The 15492-nt window shown below is 50.0% G+C and overlaps 1 protein-coding gene across 4 annotated transcripts in view; it reads right to left on the bottom strand.

The window, feature by feature from the left end:
- Positions 1-493: 493 nt before the first annotated feature.
- MTMR14 (myotubularin related protein 14) overlaps positions 494-15492 on the bottom strand; it is a 46405-nt gene continuing 31406 nt past the window's right edge. For 2 of the 4 annotated variants that reach the window (XM_045990144.1, XM_045990143.1), the window contains exons 14-19: positions 13349-13419; positions 12512-12570; positions 12189-12327; positions 11289-11465; positions 4037-4192; positions 494-974 (exon numbers count right to left, since the gene is read on the bottom strand). In XM_045990144.1, coding sequence (XP_045846100.1) covers positions 791-974; positions 4037-4192; positions 11289-11465; positions 12189-12327; positions 12512-12570; positions 13349-13419 — 786 coding nt within the window. In that variant the 3' untranslated portion in view covers positions 494-790. The remainder of the gene's footprint in view (positions 975-4036; positions 4193-11288; positions 11466-12188; positions 12328-12511; positions 12571-13348; positions 13420-15492) is intronic. The other 2 variants (XM_045990146.1, XM_045990145.1) reach the window with 2 other exon arrangements.

Genomic DNA, 15492 nt, shown 5'->3' with positions numbered 1-15492 from the left:
GCCTGTCCCTCCACCAAAGTCAGGGCTCCATAGCTAAGGGCTGCAAGTCACCGTACCAGAACTGTCCTACCTGCAGAACTTGATAAAAATGAAGTATCCCCCACCACCTCTGCCCATTCCTAACTAAATGAAGATCTCAGCAACCTGAGGTCTAAATTTCAGGTAGCCCTGGGAATCTGTGTGAATAAGTAGGTTCCTAGGTGACTAGGGCCCATTGACACAGGAGGACCACTGCTCCCACTTTAACCACCTCTGACTAGTTGTCACCATCTCACTGAGACTGTCATGGCTTAAGAGTGAAGAGGCACAACCCAGTCTTCAGTTGTCTTTCTGCTTTATCTAACCCCCATCTCAACCCCTTCCTGCACAAGGAAGAACAGTAAGAACCTTCGAAATAACCCCACAGAGACAGCAACCAAATGAGGATGCAAGACAGCAGTTGTTCAAAAAGATTTTATTTTGTGATCTGTGTCAAACTGCCTCATTCGTCTCAGCCTCCACAAGGCCCTAGGGAAACCCCACACAGTTCTGAGAGTTGATGGGAATCCCAACAAAGACTAGGGTGGGTGAAAGGCAGTGACAAGAGGGGTGGTGGTCACCAGTCAGGAAGCTGGGAGTTGGAGAACCCTGTCCTTAGACCTGCTCTGCTTTGGGGCTGGCCATGTACATGATGGAAAAGGAGACGTGAGGAGATTTCTCTTCTATCTTGAAGCATCCTTGTCTGGGCATGGCTTTAATTCTGCTCAGGGCTCAGGTGAGAGGAACAGGAAATTGTTGTGGGCTGGCTACTTCATAAGGTGCTGCTGCTGGTGCTCCGGAGTCCAACACCACGGACAAACTGCTCCAGCAGGCCTCCGATGGCACCAGAGGGACTGGGGGCTGCTGCTCGAAGTCCCACCGTGCTGCTGTATGTGGCCAAGAAAGCTGAGCGTACTTCCTGCAGCCGAGTCTCCCGCTCACTCAGGGCTGCAAGCCTATGGGGAGGAAGGGAAAGAGGGAGAATGGAATGAATGCATTACCCTGGGTCAGGATCCAATATCCTCATCCTCACCATACTACCTATCCTTCTGCCTTTGCTAGCATAGGCCAGCACATGTCCTGTGGCCATACTACCCCTGTAGTTCAGGTCCTAAACATCTGGCTTTGTTCCCCTCAAAAAACCATTCCTCTCAGCTCTCAGGCTACTGTTCCTACCCAGAACCAGTGTTTTAATGGCACACTGGGGAGGAGGGAGAAGGTGAGCAGGAAGGAGTTTGCCAACTGTTGGCTTCCATTCCTCAGTAAGAATAATATGAGGCGCAAATCTGAGACTTAAGGAGAGACGGCAAGATGAGGCATAAAGCCTTGGCTGACCAAAGACCTCAACCTTCTTGAGGCCAGGACCTGAAGCACTCTGGGAGAAAGTTCTTGGCAGTGTTCTGAAGAGGCCAGGGTCCTTAACCGGAAACCCCTGAGGCTCCAGCTACATCTTTAGTCAACTGTCATCCCTAGGGAAACAGCTAGCAGGGTGCTGACTTTTCTAGCAGGATTCCTTTCTGATTCCATTTGCTTTTCCTTCCCTGGCCTCTACAGAAACTGATGAAAGAAGATGAGAGAAGTCCCTCTTCTCTCCTTGGCCTGGAAATACAAGTCGAGAAGGGGAATAAGTAAAACAAACAAACAAACCCCAAAGTGACAAGCGCATGAAAACTCAGGCTTATCAAAGAATGAATTCCATGAGGCTATCTGACACTTTGAAACGTCTTTAACATAAGAGGAGAAGAGACCTGAGATACCAGCCACACCCAATCTATAGCTAAAAGGTACACAGTCTGGGGGTGAGAGGGACATGGAATCAGAGGACAGGTCAGGAACTCACATGATATTCATCCTAACTCTCCCCTGGAGGGCTTTCTCCAGGGATCACAAACCTATATAACTCAAGCCCTCAGGTTCCCATCCACTGAAAAATTAAGACTAGCTCTGACCACTAACTTACACCAAAACTTCCCCCAACAGACCAATCCCTGTGTAATCCCTCCTGGGAATTTGTCAAAGTAGCAGCAATGTCTCCAATTCCCAAGTGCAAATGACTTGTACTGCAGGGCCTGGGGGAAACAGATGGAGATATGAGGATAAATGACAGTCCTGGGGTAGGTATGGGGAGAACAGACTGAAGGAAAGTAGACTGGTGGGAGTGGTGGGTATGAGTGGGTGACTAAGTGTGGAAGAGAGAGAGAGAAGCAGCAGGTACTAGGGTGAGCAGCTCTCGCAGCAGCACTAGGAAAATGGAGCTGATACTGGAGTCCTGCAATACCATGAAGAACTCCAAAGTCTCTCTTGCCATTTGGTGGAGACATACAAAAAAGATCTTCTTTACTCTCTAACTGGATTTCACATAGGCTGGAGGCCATGTGTTCTTCTGCTTTTCCTTAGAACATATAATGAGAAATTCAGATTAGTAGTTTGTATTCAAAGGGAATATCCAAAGGTCCATATGTGTGTGTTCTCACTGCCCCCTATTTCTGGGAGGCAGAAGCCTATTTAGAGATAAGAAAACTGGAGCCCAGAGAGGATAAGTGATCCACCTGAGGATACACAGCAGGTAAGGAGTAGGAAGTCAGAGATACTCTAGTGCCATTCCCTCTCAAAGAGATGAGTTAGCAGGCTCAGAGAAGTCAGGGCTGACACCACAAGACATAGCTGGTAAGGCAGAGCGGCCAAGAGTTTGACTAAATTTCTCTGCTAACAAAGCCCAAGCACTAAATCCACATACTGTGTGACCTCAGCAGGAATCAACCCTGACCCCATCCCTACACTGCAGTTTTGGAGGCCTTGAGATCACAGAGAACCTAGCTTTCCTCTGGCAACCTACCAGATCCTGAGGGTTGACTAGGAGCTCAGAGAGCTGCCCGTTTCAGTGGTTAATGCCAGTTAAGTGAGGGGTGCTATCAAGCAGGGGCAGAGATGTTTGTGTCCTCCAGAGATGGCTCTTAGGCCTATTCCATCCTGTAATCCCAAGGTCTGGCTTCTGTCTGCCCTCAGCAGGGATCCTTCTTCTTCTTTTTAAAATTTTATTTATCTGATAGAGAGAGAGCATAAGCAGGCGGAGCAGCAGGCTTACTTACTCCCGGCTGAGTAAGGAGCTTGACATGGCTCGATCCCAGGAGCCTGGGATCATGACCCGAGCCAAAGGCATTTGCTTAACCAACTGAGCCACCCAGGTGCCCCAGCAGGGATCCTTCCTAACTCCCCAGGGCAACTCAGCTCTGACCAGTCAGCTCTGGTGGTTATAAGCCAGATTCTGGTGGTGACAATGAATCTCCAGCACCTGAAGTTCATTCAGCCCATCGTGGGGAGGAGCAGGCCCTGCTCCCCAGGCCACTAGAGGCTCTACCCTGCCTGACATCCATGAAGCAGTAAAGCAGGCAGGGGGCAGGGGGCTGCCACAGAGGCAGCCATTCAAGCAGATACATATAAGAGTTGGAAGCCCAGTACTGGAGCCTTAAAGCAAGAGGATTTTATAGGCTTGGGATTTGGTATCCCCATCCAATTTTCTTTCCTGACTAGAGGCAAAAGCAGAAGACAAAAGGAAGAAGGGGATGGCAAGGAACCCTTGGTTCTGCTCAGAGAAGCACATCCCTTGAGCTGACCTAGCTCTATTCTGGCTGTGGTCTCCACCATACACCTACCTTCACTACCCCACTGTTCTGATTTCAAAGGATTCTCATGTCAGGCAAAGCCTTGGACAGAAATAGAACCTTCTATAGTTACAGTCCAGACAGCTTTCCCTCAGGGTGTGCCCCAAGGCACCTGTGGATGAAGTTTTGGAGGCTCAAGAGAGTGAATACACACTGCAACACACATCCTGAACAGCCCATGAAGCCTCTTCCATACCTCAGGAGTCCAGGAGCAGTGAGGTATACTTAGCTGAGTCTGGGGAGGGGCAGGAATCCCGGGCCAGCTGCTGCCTCACTCCTTAACCAACACTCTTGATTGCTCACCAGCTTCTGATATGGGCAGGGGAGCATCCTGCCTTCTCAAGCAAGACACTTACAGACAACTGTTAGGGAGCTCATCCGGGAAGCTGAAAGGGAGAGAGGAGTCTGTGTGCAGGACAGCCCGTTCCTGAATACTGCCACAGCCTGTTACCATCTGCCAGCTGCCAAAGTCTGTGGAGAGAGAGGATCCGGGCAGGGGATGGTCCACTGATCTGGGGCAGAGAGGAGAGAGAGGGGAGATGATGCACAGTCAGTCATATGCCTGACAGGGGAGGCCCTCTGGAGGGGTGGGGGTGGGGCTATGGTGGTCCTGGGCCACAGCCGCAAGCTTCTGTTGGTGGAGCTTCTGTAAAGTCAACCACTTTCTTCAAAAGTACAAAAACAGCTGGATAGGTTGTGACTGAGAAAGAAGAGTATAGACCATAAGGCAGGCTCAGCTGTGAGGACAATGCTTTATGCAAGACTTACAGAAGCAAAAGAACAAGAGCAAAGCAGAATGAGAAGAGGTGAGCCATCAACCAAAGCCTCAGGTCAGGGCAAGCCTGCCCTGGTGGCTGACAGAGCAAGTACAATCTCAGCAGCACCAAAAGGAGGAACAAGGCTGGATGCCCCAGGAATCAGGGAGGCAGGATCACCTCGTAACCCCCGGCATGCAGATTGGCTGGGTGGGCAAGGCAGAACCCCGGGACCACTGAACTCTTATCAGAGCAATGGTAGAATACGCCTCTTGGGGACAGTGGAGGGTGGTGACCTAGACTGAAAAGTGAGGTGATGGGAGCCCTGAGGCACCTCCCACCCCGCACACATATGCTTTCTCTGCAGCACCTTCCAGGAGCCATAGTTTGTATTCACAAGCATCAACCCAGCGACCTTACTAGTTATGCCCTAAAGGGAAGGGATGAATCAGGCAGGCAACCTGACAGCTTTATTAGGCCTTTTTCAGATGGAGGTTTGGGCAGTGCAGGGAGAGGAAAGTTGTATTGGCAATCTACTGCTGCCATCACCTTCTCGCTGATAGCTAACCTCTCTCTACTGTCTCAGGGCAGTAGCCCAGTCACTGGGGGTGGAGGAGAAAGGGAGGAGATAGTAAGACATCAAATAAGGCCCTTTTATCGGCTAGCCCAGGTCCCCATCCCCAGGGGTAAAGCATCTTTGATGTTTGACCCTTTATTCTTTAATTCAAGAATAGCAGAAAGTACTTCTATAGGAACCCAGGAACAGAGAAGCATGAGTGGTACAGGGGGTCAGAAACAGAGAAAGACATTCATTGACCTTGGTCCACCCAGTTAGCTGGCATCAATGTCTCCAAGTTTGAGGCAACAGCCCTCATGAGTAGCCATCCCAGCCTCATCCTCAAGCAGCTGCCACCTAAGTGATGCTCTGACCAAGTACTACATCTCTGGTAATCTTTAACCACCCTTATCTTAGAGACAGAGAAAAATGACAGTCCAGACAGGTGAAGACACTTACTCAAGGTCCCGTAGCTAGTGAGCGCAAGAAGAGTAAAGCAAAGTTTGATTACAGATTTGTCCTACAACAGAGCCACCTTGAGACCAGGAAAACAGATGGTTTTCTATGCTAAAGCTGCCATGAATAGGAACCCCCTGCAACACAGAGACTTCCACATTCATCATTCCTGCTAAACTCTGGAGGTGTGTGACAGCAGCATTAGGGATGAGAATAGGACATGTCTGCTACCTGGTGGAAGCCCCCTCATGCCCCACAAAGCAGGGTTTCCTTGTTTCTAAACTTGGCAGGACTCAAGCAGTCTGTAAATCAAAGAGACAGCTGCCCAGAAGAGAGCAAATCACATCCACAGCCTGGTAGTTTCCCTGTGCTTCCTCCAGGTTTTGCTGGGAATTCGGTCCCCATAACTCGACTCAGGTCACACTGGCTCCCCAAATCTCATCTACTGTTCAAACTTTAAGGGCAGATTTCCTCTTCCAGTTTTAGCAGTCTATAAGAAAACAACGGCTAAACACCAGAGTATTGAGGAAATGGAAGGGATGCTGAGTAGGATGGGGCACTCTCGGGGCTGGGAACATAGAGGTTTCTTATGTTCTCCAGCCACCCCCGCCCAGGCTATTAGAGACTCGAACTACCAATGGAAGAAGGACAGAAAGACGGAATATGAGGATTCCTGGTCCACTTAGGCTAGTCACTTCCCTAGCATCCAGAAGTTAGCACCACCAGGCAAGAAATACATCTGGGGGAGCCAGGGGATAGCTGTGGAATGAAGTAGGCAGTACAGATAGCAACAGGGTTGTTATCTGTAGGGGACATATGTCCAGGGGACATAAAGCCATCTCAGCAAGCAACTGGCTGCAGACAAATCTTCCTATTTGAGGCTTTTGTCAAAGAAAGGGTTGCAAAGCAATTGTTCAGCTCCTAGGTTTGACAGCAAGGGACTATGCTAAGCAGAGAGGTGCTCCTAAGTGCCAGTCTGGATTAGCTGGCTGGAGGGGACACCTAAAGATGAAAGCAAACAGTCACCAGAAGTAGTACCTGTACCTGCCAAATGAAAGAAGGAATACTTTCAAGATATTCTCAGTACACAGGTAACTTAATCAGCTTTTTAAGACCCCACACTCTACTGCCCTGTGTCTTTACTCAAGTACAAAAAAGGCAGGAAAAAGAAAAGGGAGAGAGAGAGGTCTGAGTTCTAGCTCCTGAATCTATCTACAGAGCCAGAGGGAACATGGGGCCAAGCTACCCTCAAACTGGAGAACCGTGGAGCTGATGGTGCTTCCAAGGTCCTCTGTCCACATACCCAGGGCTTGGAGGGCTCACACTTCTGCCTAGGAGACTGGGTTTTTGGCAACATTTCACTTCCTTATCTGGATACCGCTTAGGCCCCTCTTTATAGCACCAGAAGAGCTGCAACACCCACTCCCCTCCCCTCCCCCCCCACCAAAACCATGTCCTGCCAGACATCCAGTGTGGGCAGGACTCAGGCAGGTTATCTTTTAGTTAGTCCTTTTTGGAAAGAGATACAAGAATACCCACACAAGTAGAGCTGGCCCAACCCACAGAGCTGAGGCATGAATAAACAGGTCTGTCCTGCGGTGCCTGGCCTGGCCTTTTACCCAGATGCCTAGTGCCCTGAAATGGCCCTCAGACATGTGAATAAGGACAGGTCCTTCACCATAACTACAGTTTACTGAGCATTTGTGGAAAGATGAGTATTTACTATGTGCCAGATACTTAGTTCTATTAACTCATTTACACCCAAATTTATGGAAGCCAGGATCATCTATCCCTTGATCATTAAAGGTGGAATGAAAAAATTGAGCTCAGGAGGGAAGTGATTTTTCCAAGTCACACATAGCTAGGAGTGGCAAAGCTAAGACTGAAACTTGGCCCAAACTAGCCCCATAGTATACTGATCTTCCTTCCTGATAAGGGGTGGTAGGGGCTTCAGGGATTGGTTCAGGAATTGGCACATAATTTTCAACTGGCATAAAGCACAGAGCTTGTGATTCATGGTTGGAAGGGAGGTCCTCATGTGATTCCTGGATGTGAGAAAGGAAGCAGGGTGCCCAGGAGTGGCTGTTGACCATTAGGGAAGCTGGCCAGATGACAGAGCTAGCATGTGGAAGGAGGCAAGAGAAAAGAACCACAGGAAAATGGAGTTGGAACCTTGACCAGACTACACCTGAAGGTCATATTTTCCACTGGGCTTTTCCATAAGAACCAACAGTGTTCCCTTACTACTTAAACCTGTTGAGATGGGGTTTTTGTTAATTGCATCTGGAAGCACCTGAGCTGACACAGAAGGCTTGAAGGTACATAACTAGGAAGAACCCGGAAGTTGCCTGCCTAAACCTCTGATTACATAGGTGAGCAAACAAAAATTCAAAGCCATCAAGTGACATGTCTGAAGTCACGTAAGGAATGAATGTTTGATCCAAGACCTAAAATCCCAAACTTTGAGGGGGTCTGGATGTCACCTCTAATCTACACTTACACCTGCCAACCCCCAAGCCTTTAGATGATGGTCCCGTAACTTCTGCCTAAGTGAATGCTTCCAGGAATGGGGCTTTAGGGAAGAGTCCTTCTATTCAACAAGTCCCTGAACTCACAGAGCAACTGACTTCAGAGATGGCTAGACAGGATTTCTTATCACATTTGGAAAAAATGTTTTCCCCAGCCCAGACTTTAAACATTGGGGTGGGGGTGGGGGTGTGTGTGTGTGTGTGTGTGAGAGAGAGAGAGAGAGAGAGAGAGAAGGGAGGGGGAGAGAGAAAGAGATAGAGGATGAAAGAGGTAGGGAACATCTGCATTCCCATAGCAGCTCAAGAAATATTTTAGGATTCTAAGTGTCCTTTTCTGGGTCTTAAGCTGGCAATGCCTTTAGGCTTCTTACCACTCATCCTTGGTTTGAAGCTATGATGCTATGCAAGACAATGTCAAACATGGGACAGGAACCCTATGTGTTGCAGAAAGCAATCTGGTTTCTCTGCCTCATTAAACACAGCCTAGGACAGAGCTCACTTGCTTATAATGAGCAGTTGATATGTGGTGGAAGATGGGGAAAGAGAAGCTAGCTGGGCAACAGAAGTTGGTTCCTGTGTTTCTACTTAGCTATTCAACCAGACTGCTAGGTGTTCCTTAGCCAAGTTGATCTGCTCTTTAGGCAGCTTAGCTTCAAGCGGGGCTCAGTGGTGGCACCATCCCTCCTCAGGCAAGAATAGTGCTGTGCTAGCAACCTCCCAGCCCTAAAGATGTCTGACTCTGGAGCAGAGACCAAGGCCACACGGGGCTGAGCCACTTACTAGCCAGGACCCTGGGAGGCATGTGAGCTCAGAGCCTTGGCCCTGGCCTCTTCTCAGCCCCCAGCTCTGCAGCTGATGAGAGATTTAAAATGGTCCAGAAATGCAGCTCAACGAGAAGCTGTTGCAGTGGCAGCTAATAAAGCAAAAAGCTACCAGCCTTCTCAGAGAGGAGGATGAGCTTGGGACTGGATAAGAATTAGCACCCCACAGAACTTTTTTCCCAGCTCAACACCTACTTCTTAACTTCAAATAAAGCTTTACTGGCTCCTTTCCGAGGGAAGTCCTGCTTTAAGAGAGATACGCTTATAGAATTTGGAGCATTCAAAACCCCAAGAATTCACATAATGAGGGGAATTTTAGCTGTCACAGATAGCTTTACTAAAAGGTTTCTTTCCATACAGTTCCCCCTACTGCATTAAAAAGCTGATTGGCTGTTGTTACCTAAGAGAGGCAGGGAAGCTAATGACAGGATCCCTCAGGCACTTTAAGATAAAAGAGACTAAATTAATTTTAATGTTAATGGAAATACATAATTAGAATGCTCCAAATCTGAATAATCTTGTCTTTCAGAAGCTCTGGCAAACAGGCAGCCAGTCCAGAACCTTGTTGCCTGGCCAGACCAGCCGGGCTCCAAGCGGGCATTCCCAGAATAGACTGGCAGAGCCGAACACTTCAAAGCAGCCCAGCCCACGCCTCTTCAAGGCCTTGTGCCCCACTTTGGTCCAGCTATCCCAGCCTCGACTAGGCTAAGCACACAGGGCTGAAAGGCCAGAAGATACCCCCAACTCTCCTCTGTCTCCTTAGGCAGGGGCCTTTGTAGCTCTCCTGGGCCAGCCCTAGGAGTCTGAGCCACCCAGTGCAGGCAGAGAACCACTGGTGAGACTGAAGGAAATGATCACAAGATTGGAAGTAGGCTCTCTTGGCAGGAAGAAGGGAATACTAAAAACCTGGGGTGTGCAAAGAGGTGATGGGAGTACAGCCTCAGCGGGAAACCCTAGCAGCTGGACAGTTAAGGCTATAGCAGGACCCAAGAGGATAGGAGGACTCTCCGGACTCCTTCCCCACTGTTCAGCAATGTTGCTCAGGCAGGAAAGGAGGTGGGGACATTGAACAAGAGTTCCAGCCCAGAACTGCGAGGGTTAGGTCATGGTGCCCCAGCCCCAGGGTAGCCCTGAGGAAAGCCAGGCGTGCAGACAAGGGTGGCACGGCAGTCGGCACACACAGAGGACAGGACCGAGCACAGGCATGTGGCCTTGTTAGTCTGGCACCGTATCTACCCAGCTGTCTTCATCAAACCTCCTGTGGGGTCAGAGGGGTCATGGTCTTTGTTTAGTATCTAGTAGACTCAGCTACACCACTGGCAGACACAGCAGCACTCCAGGTTGAAGGGCTCACCTTCAGAGGTGAGCACACAGGACTCCCCTGGTCAGTGCACTCGGAGACTCCTACTGGCCTAGAGCTGATCTGCTTTGCCGGCATGGGGAGGGTGCTCTTCCTCCACTGCCTGCTTTTACCCATGGAGAAAAGCCAGAAGATAGGGATAGGGAGAGGGTTCCAGAAATTTCAGGTCTTTTCTTGTAATATGCCTGTGACTTTGGGGCTCAGTTTCCTCACCATTAACAGGCCTGCTATGAGGAAAAGACCTGAAACCTTTGGAACAGTCCCCTCCAGAGCTGGGTTCAAACTGAGGTAGACTCCAAGGCTCAGACTCTTTATGCTAAATGCTTCTTTCTCCTTGGAATTTATCAAGGACCTCTTAAGTCACAGACTGCTTTGTTCTCTCCAAAAGGGGCAGACATTCTCAAGACTTGAGAAAACAAAGCAATTCACAGGATTCTTTCCTTGTGGGTATCACATAGAAAAAGTGGTACGGGGTCAGCCAGGAAATGCTTTTCCCAAGTGACAGACCATCCCTCAACCCTAAGGCCCTGACCAATACTCAGCTTTACTCTCTTCTAGGGAACACTATTCCTGCAGCACACTCCAGTCACACCTGTCCATCTGACTGAGTACTTCTCAGGTGTACAGAGTCTCCCAAGGTTTGCCTGAGCCACACATATCTAGCCTAACTCCCTGTCTTTTCTCCTCACCACTTCGCCAATCCAGACATGGAATGCGAGAACCAAGGACTTTGAGGATTTGGATCCATCTTGTTAAGCAGAATGTGAGGGCCATGAAGGCTGAGACCCACCAAAGGCAATAGGGGGAGGAAGCCCTGACCCTCTGCCCATCACACTACCATCAGTATACCTTCTAGATTCCCCATCTGCTAGGGCTCTGGGGAGGAGTCTCAAATCATTCTACAAACCAGCTCTTACTCAAACATTAATGCATCCTCCAGACAGGGGTAGGCCTGCAAGCTTGTCAAACCCCTTTGCCTCCTGGGTACACTCCCCACCAGGCTGCATGCCAAGGAACTCTGTCCCAAGACACCATCTTAGACACCAGCTCCTGGGCTGGAACCCCACTCTCCAGGCTTATTAAGAGGGAAAGGCTAACCACTTCCACCATTAGAGGCTTTGGAGCTCCTCACCTGGGTTTGGGGACCTCCAGGGGACTGCTACCCATCCTGAAAAAGTCAGAATGGTTCGAGGATGAGGAGCTGGAAGACTTGGCTTCCCCCAGCCCCTGGTGGGAAGGCAGGCGGTCCTCTGAGAGCTGTGGCCGGTTCCAGAGCACACTCTGTGGAGAGGATGAGTGGCTCTTCCTCCTGCAGTAGAAAGAGTAGGGCTGTTGGCCAAGGCGCAACCCAGGCAAGCCCTCTCTGCCCACTTTAACCAAACGCCAGGGCCCAGTCCTAACTTCCACTGGGAAAATGCCATATGGAGATGGGTACACATTAGAATTCCCTCAGGCTCAGCCATGAGCAGCAAGGATTGGGTCTTCATAAGAGGGAATGTCACATCCAAATAACGCTATACTACTGGACTCGGAGTACACACTAGTTTCCTAACAGCTCAGTAACTGCCTCTCCTTGTAATACAAAAGTTTGAGTCATCTGTCTAGAGACAGAGTCATCAGATTCTCAGAGGACTTCATCCTCAAACAAGTTCCCAATTCATAATCATCATATTGAACTCACTGTTTTCTTCTTTTTTCTAACTGGCCCCCCACCCCCAAGCAAATGATACAAGGGAGCTCCCCCAGGGAATCTCTTTTAACACCAGCCTCCCCTCACCCCAACCTGTCTGCCCAGCCTTGAGGCTTCTTTCTTCATCCCACAGAGAGCCCCAGCCTTTATGTTCCTGGGCCACCGCAGACAATGCCCCTCACCAACCAGATGGCTGGCCTCTGAGGTCTAGGAGAGACAGCAGGGCATGGAGCTGTGCTCTCAGCCCTACTGTTGGGGGCCCCCTTTGTACTTGGGGCTCCCCGGAGCTTGTGGCCCTGGGCCACAGCTGTGAGCAAGCTTAGTTCCAGCCTGGCCCCTCACCAAGATGCCTGAGTCTGTGCTCCTGCAGGGAGCAGCTCCACAGCCTCATAGGTGAAACTCCCGGCAGCTCCTGGGGAGCTCTCCATGACCAGAGAGAAGTCACTGCCAAGGCTGGTAGTGCTGCCACGGTCCTTTCGTCCTGAAAGAAGCAAGTGTCATCAGTCAACACATTATCTTCTCATTATCTTCTCAAACTACTGGTCCCCTAGCTCTTCCACACCATACAGCTGGAAAGAGAAGTTTCTAGAACAAACAGTTCCTGCATGGTCTATACTCAGAAAGATGCACAGACGCAAGGAAATCTGTTGGGGCCTATAACTCACTCAGCATACAGATATCTTCCAGAGTGAAGCCTGCATCGCGGGCTGGCAAACTCTTCCTCCTGTAAACAGAAACCAGAATAGTGAATTACATTCTGGGCTAGGGGCTTCTTTGTTGTCTCCATGCCCAGCGTGCTGCGTGCCTGGGAAAGAAGCTCCAGCTCACTGGCAAATCAAGTCCTGCCTAAAATGTTGCAAAATGTTAGGCCACTACTGAAAGGCCAGCAAAGCCTGACTCCTTCCTTTCACCTTGGCCCCTCGGCCTTCAATCTGGCCCAACACACCTAGGAGCTTGGATTTGGAAGGCAAGTCACCTCAAAGACACCAACTCTCAGAGAGTTTGTAAGGGAACTGCCAGGCAAGACTCCTGTGTTTTACAGGCTGGAGTCAGACTCTGCTCCATAGTGGTGGGCTGCAAAGAGATGCAGACATACCTCTACCGGACCAGCAGAAGGACAGGCAGAAGAATCTGCTATCTCAGCCAGAGCTGGGGTGCTGGGAGTCCTCCTGTCCCTAGGCTGGCTTTTCACTGCAGCAATGTGCCCTGCGCTCCTAGTCACCAGAGACCACTCCTTTGTCCGAAAGCCTTTCTGTTCGTATGAGTGCAGGCTGACCCCAGCCCTGCCTCACAGGCAGGAGAGCCTCTTTCCCCACTGGCTGTCACCAGGAATCCCTACCCTGGCCTCAGAGGGAAGGCAGGGATGAGATGCTAACTTGCCAAGCATGGAGGGAAGCCAGGCAGGGAATCAGACAGTGAGTGAGTGAGACCCTGCCTACTCTTCCCATAGTGGCCCTTCCCAGAGTACCCTTCCCAGTGGGAGAGAACAGGTGTCTCCTCACCTCTGTGTCTTCAAAGCAGAGAACTCCTCAGAGATGATATGCTTCAAAAAATTGAAGCAGAAGAAGAAAATCTGAAGAAACCAAAAAGCAGCACACATGAGAAGACAGCTTTCTCCAAGGAGAGAAATCTAGGTGACTGAGCTCCCAGAAGAGGGGAGCCAGCCACCTGGTCAGCCCCTGATGGACAACAGCCCCGCCTCAGGGACCCTGATGGATATTCTGCTCTATAAATGGTATAAATGGGTGGGAGAGGGTTTGGCAGGCAGGGTAATGTGCCTGGGTTAGGGCAAGAAGGGAAGGAAAAATGTACAAGGGTAAGCCAGTGAGTCTTCAAACCATCTTCAAATTCAACATGCATGTTCTCAAGCCACTGAAAAGGATAAAGACAAGGCAGCTTTCCCTGCTTGGCCTTTTCTAAGAATCCCAAGGAGAGAGGCTAACTGGGAAGAAGAGCTGGGAGAGAGATTATTTGGGACTGAGGAGATTAATGGGCACTGAACATGATGGAAAGGAAAGGGATCAGATTTTGTAGGAGGAACACCCAGAAATAATAGTTCAGAAGAACCAGGGGTGAGAGGGGCAGCCAAGGTCTGGCTCAGAGTCTGAGGTGGGCAGGGGCAAGAGGCGGCTCCTGACCTCTAGCTGCAGTCCCACCACCTCTCTCCTCCCTTCCAGCCAGTGCCCTAGTCAAATGGACCCCCGTGAAGTGCACACAAAGCAGTCTCTGCAGTTTTTAAACAAACTTCCCAGTGATTCTGAAAGGTGTAGTCCATCAAACCCTCACTTGGATAAACACAAACATGGTATCCCAGAGCCCCATATGATTTCCTCAAACAAACACCATCCCCCCACCAAAAGAGAGGGAGGGTACCCCAGGTTAGGTCAGTATGAAAATGTTGGGTTACATAAAATTAAATAGGTGTCTTCACCACAGACTCTTTAATCTTTAATATGCTAGCGTGCTGTGAACCTCAAGTGCTGGGGAGGAGGACAGAGTGCCGTTTAACTGTTTTGTTTATTTGTTTGTTTTAAAGCATCAGCGTTCAGAGTGTCTGGTAGAGGTAAGAGAAAGGCCCACACCCTGAAAACCAACCCTTCCAGCTGAGGAGGCTCTCCTGTTGATGCTGAGAGATGGCCAGGGTCTGAATCCAGAGCCCAATGGACTTGGCCTCATCCTCTGTCCAGTTTCTGAAGGCAGAATCTGGCTGGCTCTGAGGGTCGGGGAGATGGTATGGAGGGCAGAATGTTCTGGAGTGCCAGTCAGTCTCCAAATGAGAGGCTGCAAAGGGGCTTTACGTGCTGATTTCAATGCCAAAGTCACTGCCTCTGACAGAGTTCATGGAGGCCCCTGAGGAATAGGCTTATGAGCTCTGCAGCCCTGGCAAATGTGATAAGCACTGAGAAGAAGAGATTTAGAAGGGGAGAGGAGCTGGTGAGAGGGAGGAACAAAAGGAAGAGGCACAAGATAAGATGCTTGGAAAGAAGGCAGTCTCAGGAGGGTGAGAAAGATGCTTCAGGAAAATGGGGCTGGGGGGGTGGACAGGGGGCAGAAGAGAAAGCGCTAATGCTATGTTACAGCTCCCACCCTGGGTACCTAGACTCATTCTCTTTGTGAGGAAGCATGAGCGACACCAGGAGACTCAAGGTGAATCACATTACTCAAGGTCACCAGGTAATAGGTGGGACAAGCAGGGTTCAAACTCAGGTCTGAGTCCAGGTCTGCATGCAGGGAAAACAGGCTGAAAAATAAGCATACCAAAGAGGCAAAGACTGCAAAAAGTAGAAAAGGATGGCGTATAGAGAAGGCAGAGAGAGGAAGAGGGGACAATGCCCAGAGAGCAAGGAAATTCTGGAGGCCGGCTGGCTGTGCCTGGTCTGGGTCTGTGCCTGGTGTGGATCTGCTCCCTGGGCCGATGGGGGGCAGCTGGGCAGGACCCGGCTTGCTTGGCTGGCCCTGGGGCTTAAAAGCTGCTGAATGGTGTGAATAGGAAAGAGAGACTAGGAAGAGCCTTTGGGCTGTAGCTGTAGGGCTGAGGAGCCCAGGAAAGGCTTGTAATTTCATTCCATAACTGAGTGCAGAAAACAAGATCATCCATATGAGAAAGATGGCAGCAAAAGCAAGGAGAAGAGGACTGACAGCCGGA

This window comes from Meles meles, chromosome 20 (genome assembly GCF_922984935.1).
Source record: "Meles meles chromosome 20, mMelMel3.1 paternal haplotype, whole genome shotgun sequence".
NCBI classification, from domain to species: domain Eukaryota; kingdom Metazoa; phylum Chordata; class Mammalia; order Carnivora; family Mustelidae; genus Meles; species Meles meles.
The sequence above is the reverse complement of the archived record's forward strand: the minus strand, read 5'-3'. Positions and strand labels throughout refer to the sequence as shown.